Below are 23,567 nucleotides of genomic sequence, written 5' to 3'. Positions count from 1 at the left end.
CAAAAATATTTTTATCTTTTTCATTTCTTAGTTCAAAATCTTTCTTTCAGGATATCAAACGAAAATTCAAAATATTTTTCTTTGGTTTATTCTTTAGATTTCCTTCCAAAAAAAAAAGAATAAAAAAATAATTTTCTATTCTAAGGTTTTTTCCTTAATAATTTCCCATAGAGTGTTTGTTTCAAAAAGAAAAGAAAAAAAAACATGCCCGTTAAACTTGAGTTTAGAATAGGTTATAGAACATTAAGTCTAGAAAATTCAAAAAAAAAGATTTGCTTCTCCTATTTCTCTTTTCTCATCAGAGTAGTCATTAAGGTAAAAAAGAAAAGAAAAAGAAAAGTAAAAGAAAGAGAGAACGTTAGTTTGTTTCCTTTATCCCCGATTTTCCTGAACTACGCAAAGATCTGATTCATGCGGCGTCATGATACGTAGGCAACCTACATAGAGTTCGATCGAATCATTTTTTTATTTATTAAAAGAAAAAAAAGAAAAAAAGAGGTGAAATTATGGGACGTAAGAAATGAGAGGAAAGAAAACAGTGATAATTAGAAAAAAAGAGGAAGGAAAATGAGCAAGCAAGTGCTACAAAAGCAAAGAAAAGAGAGGATTGAAATGAACAAATTGGGATGATGCCAATTGACCTTCGTACCCTCGAAGTCATTTTAAAACCAATAATTGTGACTAGGTGCATTTCACATAATGTGAGATTATATTATGTTAAGTGCCCTAACGCTAACGCGATGACTTCATTTTATTATCTTCATACCAGACAAGTGGTTGGTTTGTGGTTCTTGAAGTAGTAACTCCTCTCTACAACATAAAGTCAAAAGGTAATGGCGGACAACAACAAAATTGGGTTGGTTGATACCAGTGCCCAAAAGCAGTTGGTTGAACGGGACACTGGTTTGGCTGATGAGGTAAGGATATTAAGTCAACACATGTCGGACATGTATCAGGCCTGGATGACTGGGAAGGTACCAGCCCCGCCACCACCTAGCTTCCTAGACGCTGCCCTTACACAAACTCCGGTCATAGTGCCAGATGATCCCCCATACTCTCCAGATCCACTCGCTTATCACAGCTTTCCCAACCACCCTAGTAGCTCCATCACTCATCCTCCAATTACCTTTCCCAGAAATTGCCCTCATGTCTTATCCACTATCCCCAATAATAAACACCCACTCAAAGCTCATGATGCCCAATATTATCCTCTAGAGGTTGCCCACAAGATTCCTGACTCATACAAGCAGAACCCTCGGAGTGAGCCTCATGCTGAAAATGAAAAGATCATAGGAAAAGAAGGGCGAGATGAGATGTCCAGGAAGCTGAAAAGCATAGAACAGTCCTTAAAGAACATGCAAGGGATGGGAGACCAGGTTGACATGTCTTACAAAGAATTGTGTATGTTCCCTGACGTTCGCTTGCCCGCGGGGTTTAAAGTGCCAAAGTTTAGCTTGTATGATGGATGTGGAGACCCGATAGCCTATTTGAGGGTTTATTGCAGTAAAATGAGAAGTATTGGTGATAAAGATGATTTGTTGATGGCGTATTTTAGTAAGAGCTTGACTGGGGCAGCTTTGGAATGGCATAATCGTCAAGATATCGGTAAGTGGTCTACATTGGGTGACATGACTCAAGATTTTGTTCGACACTTTCAATACAAATTAGGCATTACCCAGACCGCTCCTCTATATCTAAAATGGAAAAAAAGCCGGAGGAAAGCTTTAGGGAGTTTGGGCTCAGATGGAGGGAGCAAGCTCCTTGAGTCACCCCCCGATTGGTGAAGAAGAAATGGTTGAGCTTTTCCTACAAGCTCAGGGGCCCACCTACTTCAGTCATTTGATTCTGACCTTGGGTAAACCTTTCAATGATGTGGGAAAAATAGGGGAGATGGTAGAAGAGGGAATCAAGTCATGCAAAATCATGAGTTATTCGGCATTAAAAGATACTACGGAAGACATTCAGAACATCCCAGTAAGTTCGGGTTGCAGAAAGAGAAATAGAAAAGATGATCCGCTGGGCATTCCTGCTCAACGCTTTCAGCCTCAACATCGACCCCATGGATATCCTTGTGTACCAGATGATCCTCCCCAATGTTACTTCTCTCCACAAAAACCCCAAAGTCGTACATCACTTTCCCAATACCCTATCCACAATGCACCACCATATGCTCCACACCCACGAGGCCTGTGATGGCCCGTACCACTTCCCCAAATGTCTTACCCGCCCCCTCAAGCATATCAGCCACGTGCCCGCAAAAGGTTCCAACCGAGGCCAGAATACAAACTGAAAAGACAACAGAAAAAGAAAAGGCTTTCACTCCTATTGGAGAATCATATGCCAGTTTGTTCCAAAGGTTGACGCAATTGGACATGTTGAAGCCGATTCAGATAAAAATGTAAACCCTCTGCCAAAGAAGTTTGATTTTTCTCAAAGGTACGCATACTTCTCCGATGCCCTGGGTCACAGTACAGAAAAGTGTTGGCACCTGAAAAATGCAATTCAGAAGCTTATTGATGCAGGTGACATTGTCGTGCAAAATCCAGATGCAGTAGACACTAGCCAAAGTCCATCGCTTGTTCATAATGAGACGCATATGGTGGGTATGATTTGTTTTGAAAAGGAATATGAGAACTCTTCTGAGATCCTCGGAGGTCCACATGCTGCGAAGCTTTCAGCGCTATCAGAGTTTGATCTTAAGAACGAGCCGGCAAAAGGGACCCAAACGCAATTTGCTAAAGTCAATGTGATGGAGACTTGTGAAGGTCCTAGTAATGTTGATGCGAAACTCAGTGGATAAGATGCCGTGATTGGTAATTGGAAAGACACTCCATTCTTGGTTGTCCCGGGGAGGAGTTGTGGTGGTTTATTTTATTTTCATTTCTGTTGTCCAGGTTATTTTCAGGGTTGTAATTCGGATATTGTCTTGTGACTCAAACCCTTCTATCCTTTTATTCTGCCTAGTTTTATTTAGTCATAGTAGCTCGTTTAGTGTTGTCTGGTTTTGTTCCAGGGTTGTACCCCAGTTTATTTTGCTTGTCTTGTTATCCAAACCCTTTTCACCGTCCATCTAATGCAATTTCCTGTTTTCTGTTATTTCTGGCCATTTTTTTCTTTAGTTCTCTTCTCTTTTTATAGTTTTTCTTCTCATGCTGGATCTAATGACATGACATACATGCATAATACTAGGCCTGGTTTTAAAGTTAGTTTAATCATGAAGCAAAAACAACAACAACAACAACAACCCAGTAAAATCCCACTGTGGGGTCTGGGGAGGGTAATGTGTACGCAGATCTTACCCCTGCCCCGATCGGGACAAAGAGGCTATTTCCGATAGACCCTCGGCTCGATAAGACGAAAATAGAGTTAAAAAAAACAAGAGGAGAGAATTTATTAGTAAATCCAGTAGAAATCGAAATAGTAACAGAAACATAAAAATCGAAAGATGAATGACATGCAATAACAGTAATCATAATCTAAGGCCCGGGTCTAAGACAAACAACAAGAATAGTGTGAGACCAATATAAACTGCAAGTCATCTAAGACCAACCCTAATCCAACCCCGTCTCACCCCCGGAATGAAGTAAGTAAAGCTTTACTACCCCTATCCTACAACCCTAATGCTTGACCTCCAGGCCTTCCTATCAAGGGTCATGTCCTCAGAATATTTAATCATGAAGCAATGAAACAATTTTAAAGATGATAGGGATATTTGAGGCAAATAAGTACAGAATTGGACATTTTAAGATCATTTGAAGCCCAAACCATGTGAAACTGGGGCAGATAATTTGGGAGGTTAATAGGGTGACAACAATTCATTAAAGGAGAGTGCATCCCAGACAGTTTGAAGCAAGCAACTTTGAGTTCAAGTGCATCTCAAGTTACAAGATAAAGTCAAGAAAGTTGTCTCCGAATTGACGGGGGATATCCATTGTGAAGAGGGAATCACCCAACAAGGGTTCTGTACTTGACAAGGCACTAAAAAAAGTGGAAAGCATATCACTAATATCAATGTCAAAGCTGTAAAAGAAACATTGTGCGTACTATTCCTTTTTCATTTCAAGTTGCATGTGTTGTACTTGGCATTTTCAGGGATTGGGTGATCCTCTTTCAGCTACCCAAACATTTATACCATTTGATACCCTTTTTGAGCCTGTACTGATTTCTTTGACCTTCCCTCTTTTGGAATCAAGTTAGAGTCGCACGAAAAAAGAAAAAAAGTTCATGTTCCCGTAGATTTATTTTAGAAGTTCATTCCAAAAGGAAGATTCAGATAAAAAAAAGAGAAAAATAGAGATAAAAAAAGAGGAAAAAAGGAAAAAGAAAATAAAAAGAAAGAAAAGGAAAATAGTAACAAAAAATAGTCTCGTGAACTACGTTTGACCTGATTCTTGTCACCACAAGATACACAGGCAGCCTCACCGTTCGGTCGCACCAAATAAAATATTTCATAATATCACAAAGTCGAGAGTGGGAAATTCCATAAAAAAAAGGAAGAGGGAAAAATAGATCAAATTCCCTTGTTTTAGAAATTAGGGCAAAAGTTTTAGAATGAATTTCAAAAGTTGTAAATAAATTAACCCGTTGTCTTAGTTATTTTGAGCCTTTATGATACCCTTTCTTTCTAACCCTGTCCAAAAGCCACATTACGGTCCAATAAAGGCCTCCCGGATAATCTTTGAGAGTACCAAGCTAGACATGCCAGGGGCATATGATGTTTTACTATGAGTAATGCCTTGTCATCTGCGGAATCAGAGGGAATAATAGAAAAGAACAAAATGAGAGAGTCTTATTGGTGAAAACCTTCACAAGCACCATAAGGCGATGGTGAGTTGAGAGAAATAACAAAAGGAGAGAGGCTTGATGGTGAAAACCCTTCAGGCACTACAAGTCGAATAAGGATCGTGAATCAGATTGGATAATCAGAACATTGAAGCCCAGTTTCACGGTTTAGGGGTATAACAAGAGTTGAACATTAGACTTGCTTGACAGATTAGGCCACTTAATCCAAATGTGCATGTCATGGTCATTAGAGTTGGTATCCACATCTGATAAGTTTCTACTTTGTAGTTTTCTTGTTAGGAATCATATCTTTCCATTGTCCTTTACTCTGTTCCTTTTGTCTTGTTTACTTCCTTTTCCCGAGTCTGTTTGGTCAGAACAAGTGAGAAATGACTTCAAAATTTGCCACCAGCTTTCCAATTGCACAAGACGGGATCTGGCTAGCACATCAAAATGGCGTAAGTCAGGAAAGAACAACATGTGCACTGAGTTGGCAACCATCAATGTGTTTTGGGATTCATGTGAAATACGAAGGTTTGGTATATGTCAATTCATGAGCACAATGCAACAGATAGAGGGCTTGGGTTTGAATGAATCAGAGGTATTTTCTGTGATAAGGTTGACCGAGAAAGTGGTTAACCAATAACAAGCAACGTATTCCAAGTGGAAACCAAAGTTATCATGGCAAGTGAAGGAGAAATAGACCTCAAGGCCAAGGCCAGGAAAGAACAAGCGCATCGAGTTGGTAAAAATCAATGTGCTTTGGGTTTCATGTAAAACACAAAGGTTTAGTATATGTCAATGCATGAGCACAATGCAAGAGATGAATGGTATTGGATTTGAACGGATCAAGGGTATTTTTTGTGATAAAGGTGACAGAGAAAGTGGTCAGTCAATAAACATGCAAGGTTTTTTGAGCCGAAATCGAAGTTATCATAGGAGTTGAAGGAGTAATCGCCCTCAAAGTCAAGACCGCAAACTAACCACCATGTTTTAACTCACAAGTTTTCTTTGATTGAAATAGGGGCAGGAAATTTTGTTTGTTCTGGAGAAACCCTCCGTGAGGAAAGCAGGTACTAGACAAGCTCGGTAGTGAATTCCAGTACCTTCTTGGATAATAGGATTTGGTAAGTTTTGAGACCATCGCAAATGACAAGATCTGACAAGAGGGCTACTTTTGGGAAATATAATTTGGCATCTAAGCTTTTCACTTTTGAGATAAGGCTTGGTTTGAAATTTTCAGGATAAAGGATTTTAGTTTAGAATTTATTCTACTCACAGATGCTCCCAATATCAAATTGGAGCAGAAAAATTTATTTTGTTTTGTTTGTTGTGATGAAATCAAGCACCCACTTGGAGAACAAAGGGAGGACGATACAAGTTCAAAGGAAAATAGATCAAGTTCGGCAATCAGGCACCCCCCGAAGAGCAAGGGAAGACATTTCAAAGAAAAAGCAGTCTCAAGAGGAAGTAGTTCAAGTTCAGCAATCAGGAGCCCACCTGGAGAACAAAGGGAAAAAAGTTCAAGTTTCGAGGACAAGCAGTGCAAGTGTTGGAAACGGGGATACCACCTGGAGAACAAACGAAAAGCAGCAATATTCAAAGGAGTTCAGCAATTAGGAGCCTACCTGGAGAACAAAGAGAAGCAGTTCAAGTTTCAAGGAAAAGCAGTGCAAGTGTTCGGCAATCAGGAGCCCACCTAGAGAATAAAGGGAAAGTAGCAACATTCAAAGGAGTTCAGCAATCAGGAGCCCACCTAGAGAACAAAGGGAAGCAGTTCAAGTTTCAAGAAAAGCAGTGCAAGTGTTGGAAATCAGGCACCCACCTGGAGAACCAAAGGGAAAGAAGCAACATGCAAAGGAGTTCAGCAATCAGGAGTCCACCTGGAGAAAAAGGGAAGCAGTTCAAGTTTCAAGGAAAAGCAGTACAAATGTTCAGCAATCAGGAGCCCACATGGGAACAAAGGGAAGCAGTTCAAGTTTCAAGGAAAAGCAGTGCAAATGCTTAGCAATAAGTAGCCCACCTAGAGAACAAAGGGAAAGTAGCAAGGTTCAAAGGAGTTCAGCAATCAGGAGCCCACCTGGAGAACAAAGGGAAGCAATTCAAGTTTCAAGGAAAAGTAGTGCAAGTGTTCAGCAATCAGGAGCCCACCTGGGGAACAAAAGGAAAGTAACAAGGTTCAAAGGAGTTCAACAATAGCCCACCTGAAGAACAAAGGGAAGCAGTTCAAGTTTCAAGAAAAAACAGCGCAAGTGTTGGTAATCAGGAGCCCACCTGGAGAACAAAGGGAAGCAACAATGTTCAAAGGAAGACAGCAATCAGGAGCCCACTTGGAGAACAAAGAGAAAACAACAAGTTTCGAAGGAAGACAGTTCAAATATTGGCAATCAGACGCCTACCTGGAGAATAAGAGAATTCACTTCAGAATGCAATTCAAGTCAGCAACAAAAGAAGCTCGCGGCAAGAATGCGAGTCAACAGTCCGAGGTGATCAATAGAAGTTAGTCACAATAAAGGAAAAAAAAGAGAAAGGCAAGAAGTTAACTCAAATGCAGAAGTCGATGAAAGATGTGGGATGCTTAAGACATGGCCGAGGTCACAAGCACTGCATGCCTGGTCTTGATCTGAAAAGCTGAAGAAGGATGAACTAACACCTGCAACTAGCAAGCGTCAAGGTTCAAATCTAAAGTCTACATGAAGAACCACTCAAGACTCAAGATCAAGCTTCAGAAGACTTATAGATAAAAATCTTGTAACTCGTAGTTGACAGGCTTAGCTAGTCTTTTTCATGTTTTTATTTTTGATATAATAATAGGACCGCATACCGGAACCTCGGCGAAATGGCACCTCGACTGGCTCTCCACCTCTGCATACTCTATCATCTCACTCACTTCTGAACTGCACGTGGCCTGATTCCTTTATAGCCAAGGATATATAGGCAGCTCAGATACCAGGGCTCGGTCACATTTCCCTAGTTTTAGTCTCTCCAAATAAGGGTCGGGTCAAAAAACCTGTCTAGACGTTCTTTGTCTGAAAACTCTTCGCATTTTCAGTCAAAGAGGGGGCAGTTGTAGACATGTGATTTTTGACCCTCCCCAAGATTTTTCATATTTTAGCACGTAAATATTTAATTTAGGATGGATTCCGAAAGCATGGATTCCAATGGATTTTGATTGAGTTCGTCTTGGGTTCAAGATTTCCGATGCCGATTTGAGTTTCTGTCGCCGGTTCGGAGTTCCGATCAGTAGTTCGTGTCATTTGTTCCTTTTTGTGCAGCTCCTTTGTATACATATCAAGTTTAGTATTAAAGGTCCAGACTCCTTTCGCTTACTTCCATACTGTTATTAGCTCACATTATTACTCTTTTTCATTACTCTACTGGTTTTATTGATGATACCATGATAAAGCAAATCTTTGTTAAAATTACAGATTATAAATATCCCCTGGTTGCGTTGTTCTCTTTGTATTGTAAGTTGCTAGATCCAAATGGGTTCATATTTTGCTGTTTGGTGCTGTTTGTTATTAATGAGTGTAAAATATGAATTTTAGTTACTTTAAGTTTGTGTAGTCAATGTGGGGTGGTATTAAAGTTGCATTAGAACAACAACTTCACGTTAATAAAGTTGGCTCTTTTAGATAATTTACCAATTATAAACGAAATGGTAGTGGAATTTTCCCTTAATCTAATGTATTTGTTTAAATGGAGTTTTCTCTTCTAGAATTGTTTGTATACTGAATCTCGTAGTTTACTTTAGAGGCGTTAATTAAATAATTATCACGGCTAGTAAAATCCGGGGGTACATTTCATGTGACCCGGTTCTAATTTCCAACAAGGTTAACTAGAGCGTGTCGTGAACCACAGTGCATTTCATGTGGCGTGGCTTACGATATGTTTTAAATAACCTTGAATTAATTCTTTAAATAAGTAAAAGCGGTTTTTCAAAAGTTAAAAATGCACATAGGTTTAAAGATGTGATTAATTAGATAATTAGGCCAATAATAACAGTTGAGCGACCGTGCTAGAACCACGGAGCCCGGGAATGCCTAACACCTTCTCCCGGGTTAACAAAATTCCTTACCCAGATTTCTGTGTTCACGGACTATAAAATAGAGTCAATCATTCCTCGATTCGGGATTTAAAACCGGTGACTTGGGACACCATAAATTATCCCAAGTGGCGACTCTGAATTTTAAATAAAACCATCTCGTTTCGATTGTCACTTAAATTGGAAAAGACTCCCTTATATACCCTTACAGGTGTAGAAAAAAGGAGGTGTGACAGGTAGAACACACTTACCTTAAGATGCTAGGTGAAGATCTTCTCTCAAAAGCTCTAAAATCGCCAATGGAAGAGTGAAAAAGTGATAAAAATGACTTAGAACCCATATTAAATGAACCTTACTGCCTTAGCGATTTCCGCATCTGCGGTCTAGGGACCGCATCTGCGAAAAGAGGACCGCATCTGCGAAGGGGGCTAAAATGGGTGGGACCACTTCTACGGTCTCGAGGCCATATCTATGGAGCCACTTTTGCAGTTCCTGGCCTGACCTGCCCTGGGCCGCATCTGCGATGAAAGGACTGCTTCTGCGATCTCGCACCTGCGGTCCAGCAACCGCAGGTGCGGTTATGACAGAAGCAGCAACTTCAGCTCTCCTAAAAAGTTTCCACTTCACTCGAGCCTCGTCTGATTGACGCTCGGGGCTCCCGGGCCCTGCCCAAACATACCAACAAGTCTGAAATCACGAGATGAACCTACTCGAACCATCGGAATGCCCGAAACAACGCTAAATCTAGGAATCACCCCCAAAACCAAATGAATCAAACTTATGAACTTCAAGTTCTTAATTTTCCTCTAACGGTCCAAAACGCCCTTAAACTACTCGGATTGACTCCAAATTTTACAAGCAAGTCTTAAATGACATTTCGGGCTTGTACCGGCCTTCGGAACCAACATAATAGTCCGATACCTATGAAATCAATCATTAATTAATTTCTTTAAATCGTTAAAACTTTAGATTAACAATTTCTAATAAAAATTTATTACTCGGGCTAGGGACCTCGGAATTCGATTCCGGGCATATGCCTAGGTCGCATATTTTCCCACGGACCCTCCGGGACCGTCAAATTATGATTCCGGGTCCGTTTGCTCAAAATATTGACCAAAGTCAAACTTAGTCTTTTAAGAAAATTCTAAGGAATCAAATGGGCATATTTCGCTCCAAACTCTTTCAAATCCCGAACCAACCGTCCCCACAAGTCATAAATTAGCTAAAGTAAGCACGGTGAGTTTTATTTAAGGGAACGAGGTTCTAAAAGGCAAAATGACCGGTCGGGTCGTTACATTCTCCACCTCTTAAACAAACGTTCACCCTCGAACGGACATAGAAAAGTACCTGAGCTGCTGAATAAATAGGGATATCTACTCCGCATGTCCTCCTCGGTCTCCCAGGTCGCCTCCTTGACTGGTTGGCCCCTCCACTGGACCCTTACCGTAGAAATCCTCTTGGACCTCAATTGGCGGTCCTGTCTATCAATAATGGCAACTGGCTCCTCCTCATAACCCAAACTCTCATCCAGCTGAATAGTACTGAAGTCTAACACATGGGACAAGTCGGCATGATACTTTCTAAGCATCGATACATGAAAAATCGGATAAACCCCCGATAAGGCAAGCTCATAGGCAACCTCCCCAACAAGTCTCAACACCTCAAAGAGGCCAATAAACCTTGGGCTCAACTTGCCCTTCTTCCCGAACCTCATAATGTCTTTCATTGGCAAGACTTTCAAGAGAACCTTCTCGCCAACCATGAATGACACATCACACGCCTTCTGATCCGTGTAACTCTTCTGTTTGGACTAAGATGTGCGAAGCCTCTCCTGAATCAACCTTACCTTATCCAAGGCATTCTGTACCGAATAACCTAGCCTCGCCAGGCTCGAACCACCTGATAGGAGAACGACAACAGCGACCATATAATGCCTCATATGGAGCCATCTCAATGCTGGACTAATAACTGTTGTTATATGCAAACTCTGACAAGGGCAAGAAGTGATCCCACTACCATTCAAAGTCAATCGCACATGCTATGAGCATGTCCTCCAAAATCTGAACTATCCACTCTAACTGCCCATCGGTCTGAGGATGGAATATTGTGCTGAGCTCTACACGGGTCCCCAACTCACTCTAAACGGCTCTCCAGAAATGGGAGGTGAACTAAGGGCCCCTATCTAATATAATGAAAATCGGCACACCGTTCTATCTCCCAAATGTAGATCTGAGCATACCTTTCCGCTGTATAAGTAGTCACTACTGGGATGAAGTGATCCGACTTGGTCAACCTATCAATAATGACCCATATTGAATCAAACTTTCGCAAGGTCCGCGGCAACCCAACTACGAAATCCATGGTGATGCGCTTCCACTTCCACTCTGGTATAGGCATCTGCTGAAGTAGGCCACCCGACCTCTGGTGTTCATACTTGACCTGTTAGTAATTCAAACACCTGGCTACATACTCCACTATGTCTTTCTTCATCCTCCGCCACCAATAATGCTGTCTCAAGTCACAGTACATCTTCGTAGCACCCGGATGAATGGAATACCGCGAACTGTGCGCCTCCTCTAGAATCCTTCCCCTCAGGCCATCAACATTAGGAACACATAAACAACTCTGGAGTCGCAAAACACCATCCTCACCAATAGAAACCTCCTTGGCACCTCCCTGAAGTATCATCTCTCTAAGAACCGCCAAATGTGGATCATCAAACTGTCGGGCCTTGATCTGCCCCAATAATGAAGATTGAGCAACCACACATGCAAGAACTCGGTTGGGCTCTGAAATGTCCAACCTCACAAGTTTGTTAGCCAAGGACTGAATGTCCAAAGCTAGTGGTCTCTCCACTACTGGTATGAATGCCAAGCTACCCATACTCTCCGCCTTTCTGCTCAAGGCATCGGCGACCATATTTGCCTTGCCTGGATGATAAAGAATAGTGATGTCATAATCATTCAGTAACTCAAGCCACCTGTGCTACCTCAAATTAAGATCCCCCTGCTTGAATATATGCTACAAGCTGCGATGATCAGTATAGACCTCACATGACACCCCATACAGATAATGCCTTCATATCTTAAGGGCATGAACAATCGCGGACAACTCTAGATCGTACACAAGATAATTCTTCTCATGAACCTTCAGCTGGCGCGAAGCATAGGCAATAACTCGCCCCCTCCTGCATCAATACACATCCCAATCCAACGCGCTAAGTGTCGCAATATACCATATACATCCTTGAATCGGAAGGCAACACAAGAACTGGTGTTGTAGTCAAGGCTGTCTTGAGCTTCTGAAAGCTCGTCTCACAATCATCGGACCAATGGAAAGAAGCACACTTCTGGGTCAATCTTGTCAGAGGTGATGCAAGATATGAAAAGCCCTACATAAATCGTCTGTAATAACCTGCTAACCCCAAGAAACTCTTGGTCACCGAAGTAGGACGTGGCCAACTCTTAACTGCCTCAATCTTCTTGGGATCCACCTTAATACCCTCTTCTGACACAACATGCCCCAAGAATGCCACCGATTCTAGCCAAAACTCACACTTGGAGAACTTAGCATATAGCTTCTGCTCTTGCAAGGTCTAAAGCACTACTCTCAAATGCTGCTCGTGCTCCCCCAAGCTACGAGAGTATATCAAGATGTCGTCAATGAAGACGATGACAAATGAATCAATATAAGGCCTGAACACCCTGTTCATCAAGCCCATAAATGTTGCTGGGGCATTAGTCAAGCCAAAGGGCATCACCAAAAACTCATAATGGTCATATCTAGTCCGGAAAGCAGTCTTCAAAACATCCGAGTCCCGAATCTTCAACTGATGGTACCCTGACCTCAAGTCTATCTTAGAGAACACCCTAGTACCCTACAACTGGTTGAACAAATCATCGATATGAGGCAACAGATACTTGTTCTTGATGGCAACTTTGTTCAACTGGTAGTAATAAATGCACATCCGCATAGTCCCATCCTTCTTCTTCACAAATAATACTGGTGCACCCCAAGGTGATACACTGGGCCTAACAAACCCCTTCGCTAACAACTCCTCAAGCTGCTCCTTCAACTCTTTCAACTCTTTAGGAGTCATACGGTACAGTGGAATAGATATAGGCTAGGTGTCTGGAGCCAAATCAATACAAAAATCAATATCACGATCCGGTGGCATGCCCGGAAGATCAGAAGGAAACACATCGGTGAACTCCCAAACTACTAAAACTGAATCAATCGTCGGAGACTCTCCGGTGGTGTCCCGAACATAAGCTAGATAAGCCAAACACCCCTTCTCGACCATATGCCGAGCCTTCAAGAAGGAAATAACCCGACTAGGTGTATCAACTGTGGACCCCTTCCACTCCAACCTTGGCAACCCTGGCATCACTAGTGAAACTATCTTGGCATTACAATCTAGGACGGCGTGATAGGGAGACAACCAATCCATGCCTAGGATGACTTCAAAGTCGATCATGTCAAGCAACATGAGATTCGCTCTAGTCTCGAACCATAGAATGTGACCAGACTGGTAGATCCAATCTACAATCACAGAATCACCCACAAGAGTGGACACATGAACAAGAGTACCCAAAGGCTCAGGAGAAATAACCAGGAAACGAGCAAACAGAGATGATACATATGAACAAGTAGACCCTGGATCAAATAATACAAATCATCCCTACCACCGACGGAAATAATACCTGCGATAATGGCATCTGAGGCTAATGCATTTGGCCTGGATGAAAAGGCGTAGAATCTGGCTAGAGCGCCGGCTGGCTGGCCTCCACCTGACTAAGCAATAGTTGGTTGACCTCTCCCTGCCTGGCCTCCACCTCTAGGACGACCCCTACTGGTCTGCCCTCTACCTCTAGGTGGCAGGGCAGCCGGTGCTAAAATTATAGGCTACTGACCCTGATGCACTGCCTTGCCCCGAAGTTTGGGGCAGGTCCTCTTCTTGTTACCCGGATCTCCACACTCGTAGCATACTCTCGGTACTATAGCCTGCTGCCATGAAGTCTGAGCCTGCTAACCCGAATACCCATTGGAAGAACCTTGGATGGATGGTAGGCGATACAAACTCTCTGGCACAGCACTAAAGGGAGCACTGGGAGAATCTTGATGACCAGAATACCCGCCGGAGGAACCCTGAATAGCTGGTGGGCGGTAAGAACTCTCCGGCATCGCACTGAAATAAGGCTTCACTGGAGCACCCCGAGGAGGGGTTAGTGGTGCTGAATATGGGGGCCTACTGGGTTGACCCCTCCCGAAGTGACCTCTACCCCTAACTGGTGCTCCTTTGAACTTTCCCGAAAACCGGGTCGTCTTGTCCTGCTGAATCTGCTCTCTACCCCTCTGGCGATACCCCTCAATCCTGCGAGCAATCTCTACCACTAGCTAGTACTCAGTACCCATCTCCATCTCTCGAGCCATGCCAGCTCGAATACTGGGGTGCAACCCTGCGACAAATCTCTGCACTCTTTCTGCATCTGTGGGAAGTATCATGAGTGCATGGAAAGACAACTCAGAAAACCTTGCCTCATAATCGGTCACAGACATCTGACTCTGCTCAAGATGCTCAAACTGATATCGTAGCTCTTCCCTCTCAGAAGGTGGAATGTACCTATCCAAGAACAGTTGTGCGAACTAACCCTAAGTAAGGGGAGGAAAACCTGCTGGCCTGCCTAGAATATAGGACTGCCACCATCTACGGGCCCTACCCTTAAGCTGAAAAGTAGTGAAGTCAACTCCATGCGACTCCAATATTCGCATGTTGTGTAGTTTGTCCCTGCACCTATCTATGAAGTCCTGGGCATCCACATGACGCTCGCCCCCGAAGATAGGAGGGTGAATCCTAGTCCACCTATCCAATAACTTCTGCGGATCGCCATCTGCAGCTGGTCTGGGCTGGGGAGCCACTGTAGCAACTGGCTAGGCCCCATTTGTGGGTAGTGCACCCAGAGTCTGATACACTGCAGATGCATGTCCAGGAGCCTGAGCAGTAGGGGTCTGTGCTCTGCCTCCTACCTGTGATGAAGCTGGATCTACTGGAAATAAACCAGCCTGGGTCATAGAATCCATGAACTGCAGTATACGGCCAATGACCTCCTGGAATCCCGATGTTGTCATAAAGTCCGTTGGGGTGGGATCAGCTGCGGGCACCTCGCCCTGCTTCTCGATGATAGGATCTCCTGCGGGATTTGTTGGTGGTATTACTGGGATAACTCTGGGACGCCCTCATCCTTTACCTCGGGCTGGCTCCTTCCCCCGGCCTCTACCTCGGCCTTTAGCAATGGGGGGAGCAACTCTGCTCGGGTCTAGAACATTAGCCGCGTGTGTTCTCACCATCTGTGAGAGAATAGAAGAGGGAAATTAAGCATAACGTCCACTGCACGATAGGAAATGAATAAAGAGTAGTGTTCCTAACACCCTATAGCCTCTCGAAGATAAATACATGCGTCTCCGTACCGATCCGCAAGACTCTATTAGGTTTGCCCAAGACTTGTGAGACCTACGTGAACCTAGTGCTCTGATACCATGTTGTCACGACCCATTTCCATAATAGGTCATGATGGCGCCCAACTCTATTGCCGGGCAAGCCAACGCGGAAAATACTAAATAAACTTTCATTTACCTTTACCCCAAAAAATATTTGAAATAATTCTTTAAGTTGAACTAAAAATTAGAAATGATTAATAAAGTCATAACAATCATACAACCCCAAAATGATATAGTCTATTAATGTGTGTGCCAAGACCTGGTGTCACAAGCTATGGGCAACTAGTAGAATATACAAAAGAATCACACTATCCTACTGTCCGAAATAGAATAGACAACAAAAAAAATACATAAGAAAGACTTCTTCAGGCTGCTGAACGGCTTGGGAGGGAAGCAACTCACCGTAGAAGTCTCGAGTCCGCTCAAGGATGCGCACCAGACTGATAGCCAGCTACACCTGCCTCAGATCCTGTACAATTAAGTACAGAAGTGTAGTATGAGTACATAAACAATATGTACCCAGTAAGTATCCCGTCTAATCTCGAAGAAGTAGAGACGAGAGGTCGACTCGATACCTACTAGGGTCAACTAATATGAGAAAGAATCTATAATAAGCATGTAAAGCACAGTTTATTAGAATTGTATAGCAAGGATTAACAATTCTTTTTCCAAATAATATCATGGGTATCCATTTACGTTTCAAGGCATATATGAAGTTCAGTCTACAGAGAAATACTAAGTAAAGCATGCGCAAGCAATACCGAGGGATGTACGGCCCGATCCAACATAAAAGTAAATTGTGCACTGCCGAGGGTCGAACGGCTCGAACCATAGATGCATCTATTACCCCGCTCGCGAATTACACGTGCGACGTGGTCAAATATAAATAAGCTCATCAACAAGAAGACAATAATATATATATATATCTGAGGAGTAGTTATTCACAGAAATATCTAAATTTTCTTTAAAAGACCAAACAGGATAAGGTTCCCCCCATTAGTCTCATTTACCTTAATCAACATAATTTATACGGATCCGAATTTAACATCAAGTTACAAGAATATCACGTAGTGCATGCTTTTGGGTCCTAGACTACCTGGACTTAACATAATAGTCGCTACGTACAGACTCTCGTCACCTAGTGCGTACGTAGCCCCCGCATATAATAGCAATTAATTCAATTATTACACCTATGAGGACAATTCCCTCTTACAAGGTTAGAAAGGAGTCTCACCTCGCTCCAAAGTGCACTTCCAATACCAAGAACGAGTCCAAGCCCTCAATTCGGAGCCGAACGATCCCGAACTAGTTAAATGAGGTAAGAACTAGTCAATATAGGTTCACAAGATCGAATTCTAGCTATTTAAGCAATTTCCCAACCTTTAACACAAGTTTCCTAAAATCCGACCCCGGGCCTACGTGCCCGGATTCCGAAATTTTTCAAAGGAAGTTGTTCTCTATAACCTAAGGATCGATAATATATGATTTCTAATTTGTTCCATAGAAAATTCCGTGGTTAAATCTAACTTTTACTAAAACCCTAGGTTTTTGCTCTAACCCCATGATTTCACCTTGATACTAGTGTTTAATCTACCTAAGACATGATTATTAAACTAGGAATAGGTAGAACACACTTACCTCAAGATGCTAGGTGAAGATCTTCTCTCAAAAGCTCTAAAATCACCAATGGAAGAGTGAAAAAGTGATAAAATGACTTAGAACCCGTATTAAATAAACCTCACTGCCTTAGCGATTTTCGTATCTGCGGTCTGGGGATTGCATCTACGGTCCTGCATCTGTGAGAAGAGGACCGCATCTGCGAAGGGGGCTAAAATGGCTGGGAGCGCTTCTGCGGTCTCGAGGCCGCATCTGCAGAGCCGCTTCTGTGGTTCTTGGCCTGACCTACCCTGGGCCACATCTGCGATGAAAGGACCGCTTTTGCGGTCTCGCACTTGCAGTCCACCAACCACAGGTGCGGTTATGACAGAAGCAACAACTTCAGCTCTCCTAAAAAATTTCCACTTCACTCGAGACTTGTCTGATTGACGCTCGGGGCTCCCGGGCCTCGCCCGAACATACCGACAAGTCTGAAATCACGAGACGGACCTACTCGAACCTTCGGAATGCCCGAAACAATGCTAAATCTAGGAATCACCCCGAACACCAAATGAATCAAACTTATGAACTTCAAGTTCTTAATTTTCGTCTAGCGGGCCAAAACGCCCTTAAACTACTCGGATTGACTCCAAATTTTACAAGCAAGTCTTAAATGATATTTCGGACCTGTATCGGGCTTTGGAACCAACATAGGAACCCGATATCTATGAAATCAATCATTAATTAGTTTCTTTAAATCCTTAAACTTCAGATTAATAATTTCTAATAAAAATTCATTACTCGGGCTAGGGACCTCGGAATTTGATTCTAGGCATACGCACAGGTCCCATATTTTCCCACGGACCCTCCGGGACCGTCAAATCATAAATCCAGGTCCGTTTGCTCAAAATATTGACCAAGGTTAAACTTAGTCTTTTAAGAAAATTCTAAGGGATCAAATGGGCATATTTCGCTCCAAACTCTTCCAAATCCCCAACCAACTGTCCCCGTAAGTCATAAATTAGCTAAAGCAAGTACGGGAAGTTTGATTTAAGGGAATGGGGTTCTAAAGGGCAAAAAGACCTATCGGGTCGTTACAGGTACGGAGACGTTTGTACTTATCTTTAGGATGCTATGGAACTGTTAGGAAAATTCCACTTCATTTAATTCTTTATCGTGCGAGATTATTGACTTCAAAATTCTAAACGTCTGTGTTCTATTTTCTCAAAGATGGTGAGGACACGTGCAACCGTAGATGACCAGGCACCCGCGCCCCTGCTATAGCCGCCCGAGGCCGTGGCCGGGGTAGAGGTCGAGGATGTCCACGCGGTACAGCCAGAGCACCCGAGCAAGCTTCTACAGAGGAGCCACCAATAGCTCTTGTCGGAGCACAGGCACCTGATACGCCTACTATTACTACTCCAGCTCTTCAAGAGACCCTTGCAGAGTTCATGAGCATGTACATCACTCTAGCTCAGACATGGTTAATTCCCCTTACTCCAGCCATATCTTAGGATGGGGGAGGAGCACGGACACCCGCCGCCCGCACCTCGAGCAGAAAGTTCAGGTTGATCAGATTCTAGAGGTTATATCGGTACCAACTATAGCCCCAGCTCATCCCGAGGGTAGGGAAATAATTTCAAAGGAGGAGCAGTGTAGGCTTGAGAGGTACAAGAAGTACGATCCTCCTACATTCAGTGGTCTAGCGTTAGAGGATGCTCAGGGATTTCTGGAGGAGTGCCGTCGTATCCTCCGTACCTTGGGCATAGTAGAGTCGAGTGGATTTTTTTCACTACCTTTCAGCTTTGAGGAGCAGCCTATTAGTGGTGGCATACTTACGAGTTGGAAAATCCAGCTGAGGCAGCTTCCCTTACATGGACTCAGCTCTCAGACATGGTTTTGAGAGAGTATGTCCCTCATAGCCTCATGGACGCTTGGCGCATGGAGTTTGAGCAGTTGCGCTAGGGTACTATGACCGTTTCAGAGTATGCAATCAGTTTCAGTGACTTGGCTGGACATGCACCGACCTTAGTTTCTACAGTTCGAGAGAGGGTCTGTCGGTTTATTAAGGGACTCATTCCCAGCATCAGGACTAGCATGGCCTGGGAGCTAGAGATGGATATCTCGTATCAGCAGGTAGTGAGTATTTATAGTAGAGTAAAGGGCATGCTTGCTCGAGATAGGGAGGAGAGAGAGGCCAAGAGGTCTCGAAAGTCTGGCCATTATTCCGGTGTTCATGCCCCAGCTGCTGTTCGTCATGGTAGGGGTTATGTGAGTTGCCCCGTTCATTCAGCTCTTCCAGCCGCCAGTGGTAATCCAGCTCCTCCTAGACCTCAGGAGCCTTATTATGCATCGCCAATATCTAGTACGCCTCCTGCACGAGGTGCTTTAAGTGGTCAGTCTAGTAGACCTGGCCCGAGTCATCCACAATCGCCACATACTCCTAGAGCTTTCTTTGAGTGTAGAGACACTCGTCATATGGTGAGGGATTGACCCAGACTTAGGAGAGGTGCACCTCCACATCGTGCTCCACTGGGTCCTCAGGTTATGATTACATCACCAGCTGTCACCCCACTTGCTAAGCCAGCTCGAGGTGGAGGTCACCCTAGAGGGGGAGGCCAGGCTAGATACTATGCCCTTCCTGTTCATACAGAGGTTGTTGTTTCCAATTCTATTATTACAAGTATTGTTCCGGTCTGTCATAGAGATGCATCGGTTCTATTCGATCCAGGCTCCACTTATTCTTATGTGTCATCTTATTTTGCCCCGCATTTGGGCGTATCCTAGGATTCTATGAGTTTCCCTATTTATTTGTCTACTCATGTGGGAGATTCTCTTATTGTGCACTGCATGTATCAATTTGATTATTCTATTATTATTGCTCAGCATGGTAGAATTTGATGTTATCTTGGGTATGGATTGATTGTCGCCCTATTATGTTATTCTTGATTGTCACGCTAAGATCTTGACGCTGGCTATGCCAGGTTTACCGTGATTATAGTAGAGGGGTACCTTACATTACAATCCCAGTAGAGTTATTTCATTTCTTAAAGCTCAACGAATGGTTGAAAAGGGGTGTAATGTGTATCTATCCTATGTGAGAGATGTCAGTATTGATACCCCCACAATCGAGTCAGTACGAGCAGTGAGGGATTTTCCTGATGTATTTCCAACTGATCTTCCAGTCATGCCGCTTGACAAATATATTGATTTTGGCATTGATTTGTTGTCGGGCACTCATCCCATCTCTATTTCTCTTTATCGTATGGCCCCTCCTGAGTTGAAGGTTGACCCCTCCTGAGTTGAAGGTTGAAGGAACAATTATAGGAATTGCTTGATAATGGCTTCATTCGGCCCAATGTGTCACCTTGGGGTGCTCCTGTCTTGTTTGTGAATAAAAAGGATGGTTCTATGCGTATGTTCATTGATTATCGCTAGTTGAACAAAGTCACAGTGAAGAATAGGTATCCTTTGCCTCTTTTTGATGACCTATTTAATTAGTTATAGGGTGCCAGGGTGTTTTCCAAGATTGACTTGCGTTCAGGTTATCATCAGTTGAAGATTTGGGAGCCAAATATCCCGAAGACTGCTTTCAGAACTGGGTATGGTCATTACGAGTTCCTTGTCATGTTATTTGGGTTGACCAACGCCCGAGAAACATTTATGCATTTGATGCACAATGTATTTTGGCCTTATCTTGACTCGTTCATCATTATCTTTAGTGATGACATTCTGGTGTACTCCCGGAGTAGGGAAGATCATGAGCAACACCCGAGGACAGCGCTTCAGACCTTGAGAGAATAGAAATTATATGCAAAGTTCTTAAAATGTGAGTTCTGGTTGGATTTCGTAGCATTCTTGGGTTATATGGTATCGAGTGAATGGATCAAGGTGGATCCGAATAAGGTGGAAATAGTGCAGAGTTTTCCCAGACCGTCCTTAGCTACAGAGATCCAGAGCTTCCTTGGTTTGGCGGGGTATTACCGTCGATTTTTTGAGGGGTTCTCATCTATTGCAGCGCCTATGACCAGGCTGACCTAGAAGGGTGCTCCATTCAGATGGATAGAGGAGTGTGAGGAGAGCTTTCAGAAGCTCAAGAAAGCCTTGACTATAGCCCCAGTATTGGTATTACCTTCAGGTTCAGGGTCTTATACGATTTATTATGATGCGCCGCGAGTTGGCCTCGGTGCAGTATTGATGCAGGACCGTAGAGTGATTGCCTACACATCTAGACAACTGAAGGTGCATGAAAAGAACTATCCTATCCATGACCTTGAGTTAGCTGCTATTGTTCATGTCTGGAAGATTTGGAGGCATTATTTGTACGGTGTCCCTTGTGAGATCTATATTTATCACCGAGTTTGAAACATCTATTCAAGCGGAAGGATCTTAATTTGCGTCAGAGGAGATGGTTAGAGCTTCTTAAGGATTATGATATCACCATTTTGTACCACTCTGGGAAGGCCAATGTGGTGGACGATGCTTTGAGTCACCGAGAAAAGAGTTTGGGGAGTTTAGCATATCTACCAACAGCAGAGAGGCCCATGGCATTGGATGTTCAAGCCTTAGCCAGCCAGTTTGTGAGATTGGATATTTCTGAGCCGAGTCGAGTATTGTCTTGTGTGGTCTCTCGGTCTTCTCTTTATGATCGTATCAGGGAGCGTCAATATGATGACCCCCATCTGCTTGTTCTTAGGGATACGGTCAAGCACGATGCTGCTAATGAGGTCACTATTGGGGATGATGGTGCATTAAGGATGCAAGGCAGGCTCTGTGTGCCTAATGTAGATGGGCTGTGTGAGTTGATTCTTCAGAAGGCTCATAGCTCGCGGTACTCTATTCATCCTAGTGCCGCGATAAAGTATCAGGACTTGAGTCAACATTATTGGTGGAGTAGGATGAAGAAGGACATAGTGGAGTATGTTGCTCAGTGTCTAAATTGCTAGTAGGTGAAGTATCGGCATCAATGATCAGGCGGATTGCTTTAGAAGTTAGAGATTCTAGAGTGGAAATAGGAGCAGATCACTATGGATTTCGTTGTTGGACTCCGGCGGACTCAACGAAAGTTTGATGCAGTACGGGTGATTGTGGATAGTCTGACCAAGTCAGCTCATTTTGGACAGGCAGGTTCTAATGGCGGGGTCAGCCGGTCAAGGAGGTGACTTGGGAGACCGAACAGAATATATACAGTCGTTATCCTCATCTTTTTACCACTACAGGTATGTCTCTATGCTCGTTCGAGGATGAACGATTGTTTTAAGATGGGGAGGATGTAATGACCCAGCCGGTCGTGTTGAGAGTTAAAGCCCCAATCCCCTATTAACTGCTTCCCCCGTATCTATTTCTGCTATTGTGACTTGCTGGGAGGTTTCGTTTTGGTTTTTGGAGTGTTTTGGCACCCTTAGTCCCTAAATGGAGGCTTAAGTCTTAGAATTTGGACCGTGGTCCGAACTATGTGAAGATTACTTTAGAATGGAATTCCGTCAATTCTGTTAGTTCCATTGGGTGATTTTGGTCTTAGGGGCATGTCCGGATTGTGTTTTGGAGGTCCGTAGCTCATTTAGGCTTGAAATAGCAAAAGTTATTTATTGGGGAGATTTGGATCGGTAATGGAATTTTTGCTTTCGGTGTCGGATCCCGATTCCGGAAGTTGGAGTAGGTCTATAGTGTTTATTATGACTTATATGCAAAATTTGGAGTCAATTGGACGTGGTTTGATAGGTTTCAGCATCAGTTGTAGAATTTTAAAGTTTCAAGTTCTTTAAGTTTGAATTAGAGGGTGATTCATGATTTTAGCATTGTTTGATGTGATTTGAGGGCTCGACTAAGTTCGTATGGTGTTTTAGGATTGGTTGGTATGTTTAGTTGAGGTCTCGGGGGCCTCGGATGTGTTTCGGATGCTTAACGAATCAATTTTGAACTTTGAGAGTTGACAGATTTTCTGGTGTTTTGTTGCAGACCATTTCTTCATCGCGTTCGCGAAAAGGACTTTGTGGCAGGTGAGATTTTGTGCTTTGCATTTGCGAAGGAGGTCTCGTGTTCACGAATCACTAGGAAGGTTAGCCTACGCGTTCACAATGTTGATCCCGTGTATGCGTGGAAGGAATGGCTAGCTGGGTCACCATGCCCTTATGCCTACGCGTTCGCAATGTTGGTCCCGCGTTCGCGAAGGGGTGAGTTGAGTAGTCTTCACTTTCGCGACAGGGTCATCGCATTCGCGATGAATAATTTCTGGGCCAAGGCAAGTTGTGGTTCGCGAACGCGAGGGGCCTTCCGCATTTGCGAAGAAGGAATCACTTGGCAGTACTTAAACATTTCAAAAACGAGGGTTAGCCATTTTTTATCAAAACTAGAGTTTGGGAGCTCAGATATGGATGAGATTTTTAATGATTTTCTGAGATATTAATTGGGTAATGATTCTTAACTTGATTTTTGTTATATCCCACTAATCTATCATTACTTTTATCATTTAATTTTGGATTTGGGGTGAAAATGTGAAAAAAATTGAGAATATTTCTTAGACCGAATTTTGGGGTTTTGATCAAGATTATGGTATCGGATTTGAGTAAATTTGATATGGTTATACTCGTGAGTGAATAGGTGTTCGTATTTTATAACTTTTACCCGATTCCGAGACGTGGGTCCG

General features: G+C 43.2%; 2 protein-coding genes across 2 annotated transcripts; one reads left to right on the top strand and one right to left on the bottom strand.

Annotated features, from left to right (window-relative positions):
- Positions 1-7,360: 7,360 nt before the first annotated feature.
- LOC138888603 (uncharacterized) lies at positions 7,361-10,589 on the bottom strand. Its single transcript, XM_070170495.1, has 2 exons — positions 10,272-10,589; positions 7,361-7,435 (listed from the first exon to the last, which is right to left on the bottom strand). Exons 1-2 carry the CDS (start codon positions 10,587-10,589, stop codon positions 7,361-7,363), a joined length of 393 nt encoding a protein of 130 aa, XP_070026596.1.
- Positions 10,590-21,465: 10,876 nt separating this feature from the next.
- On the top strand, positions 21,466-21,867 carry LOC138888602 (uncharacterized). Its single transcript, XM_070170494.1, has one exon. The coding sequence runs from the start codon at positions 21,466-21,468 to the stop codon at positions 21,865-21,867; it is 402 nt and encodes a 133-aa protein (XP_070026595.1).
- Positions 21,868-23,567: the final 1,700 nt, after the last annotated feature.

This window comes from Nicotiana sylvestris, chromosome 3 (assembly GCF_000393655.2).
Source record: "Nicotiana sylvestris chromosome 3, ASM39365v2, whole genome shotgun sequence".
Taxonomy (NCBI): domain Eukaryota; kingdom Viridiplantae; phylum Streptophyta; class Magnoliopsida; order Solanales; family Solanaceae; genus Nicotiana; species Nicotiana sylvestris.
This window is presented reverse-complemented; position numbering and strand designations above follow the sequence as displayed.

Excerpts from the sequence above, each read along its gene's own strand:
- LOC138888603 (XM_070170495.1), bottom strand. The coding sequence starts at position 10,589 with ATGGTTGGCGAGAAGGTTCTCTTGAAAGTCTTGCCAATGAAAGACATT. Across the intron at positions 7,436-10,271 it reads GGTCCAAGAGGATTTCTACG|GTGTTAGTTCATCCTTCTTC; the intron begins GTAAGGGTCCAG and ends TGCTAGTTGCAG.
- LOC138888602 (XM_070170494.1), top strand. The coding sequence starts at position 21,466 with ATGGCATTGGATGTTCAAGCCTTAGCCAGCCAGTTTGTGAGATTGGAT.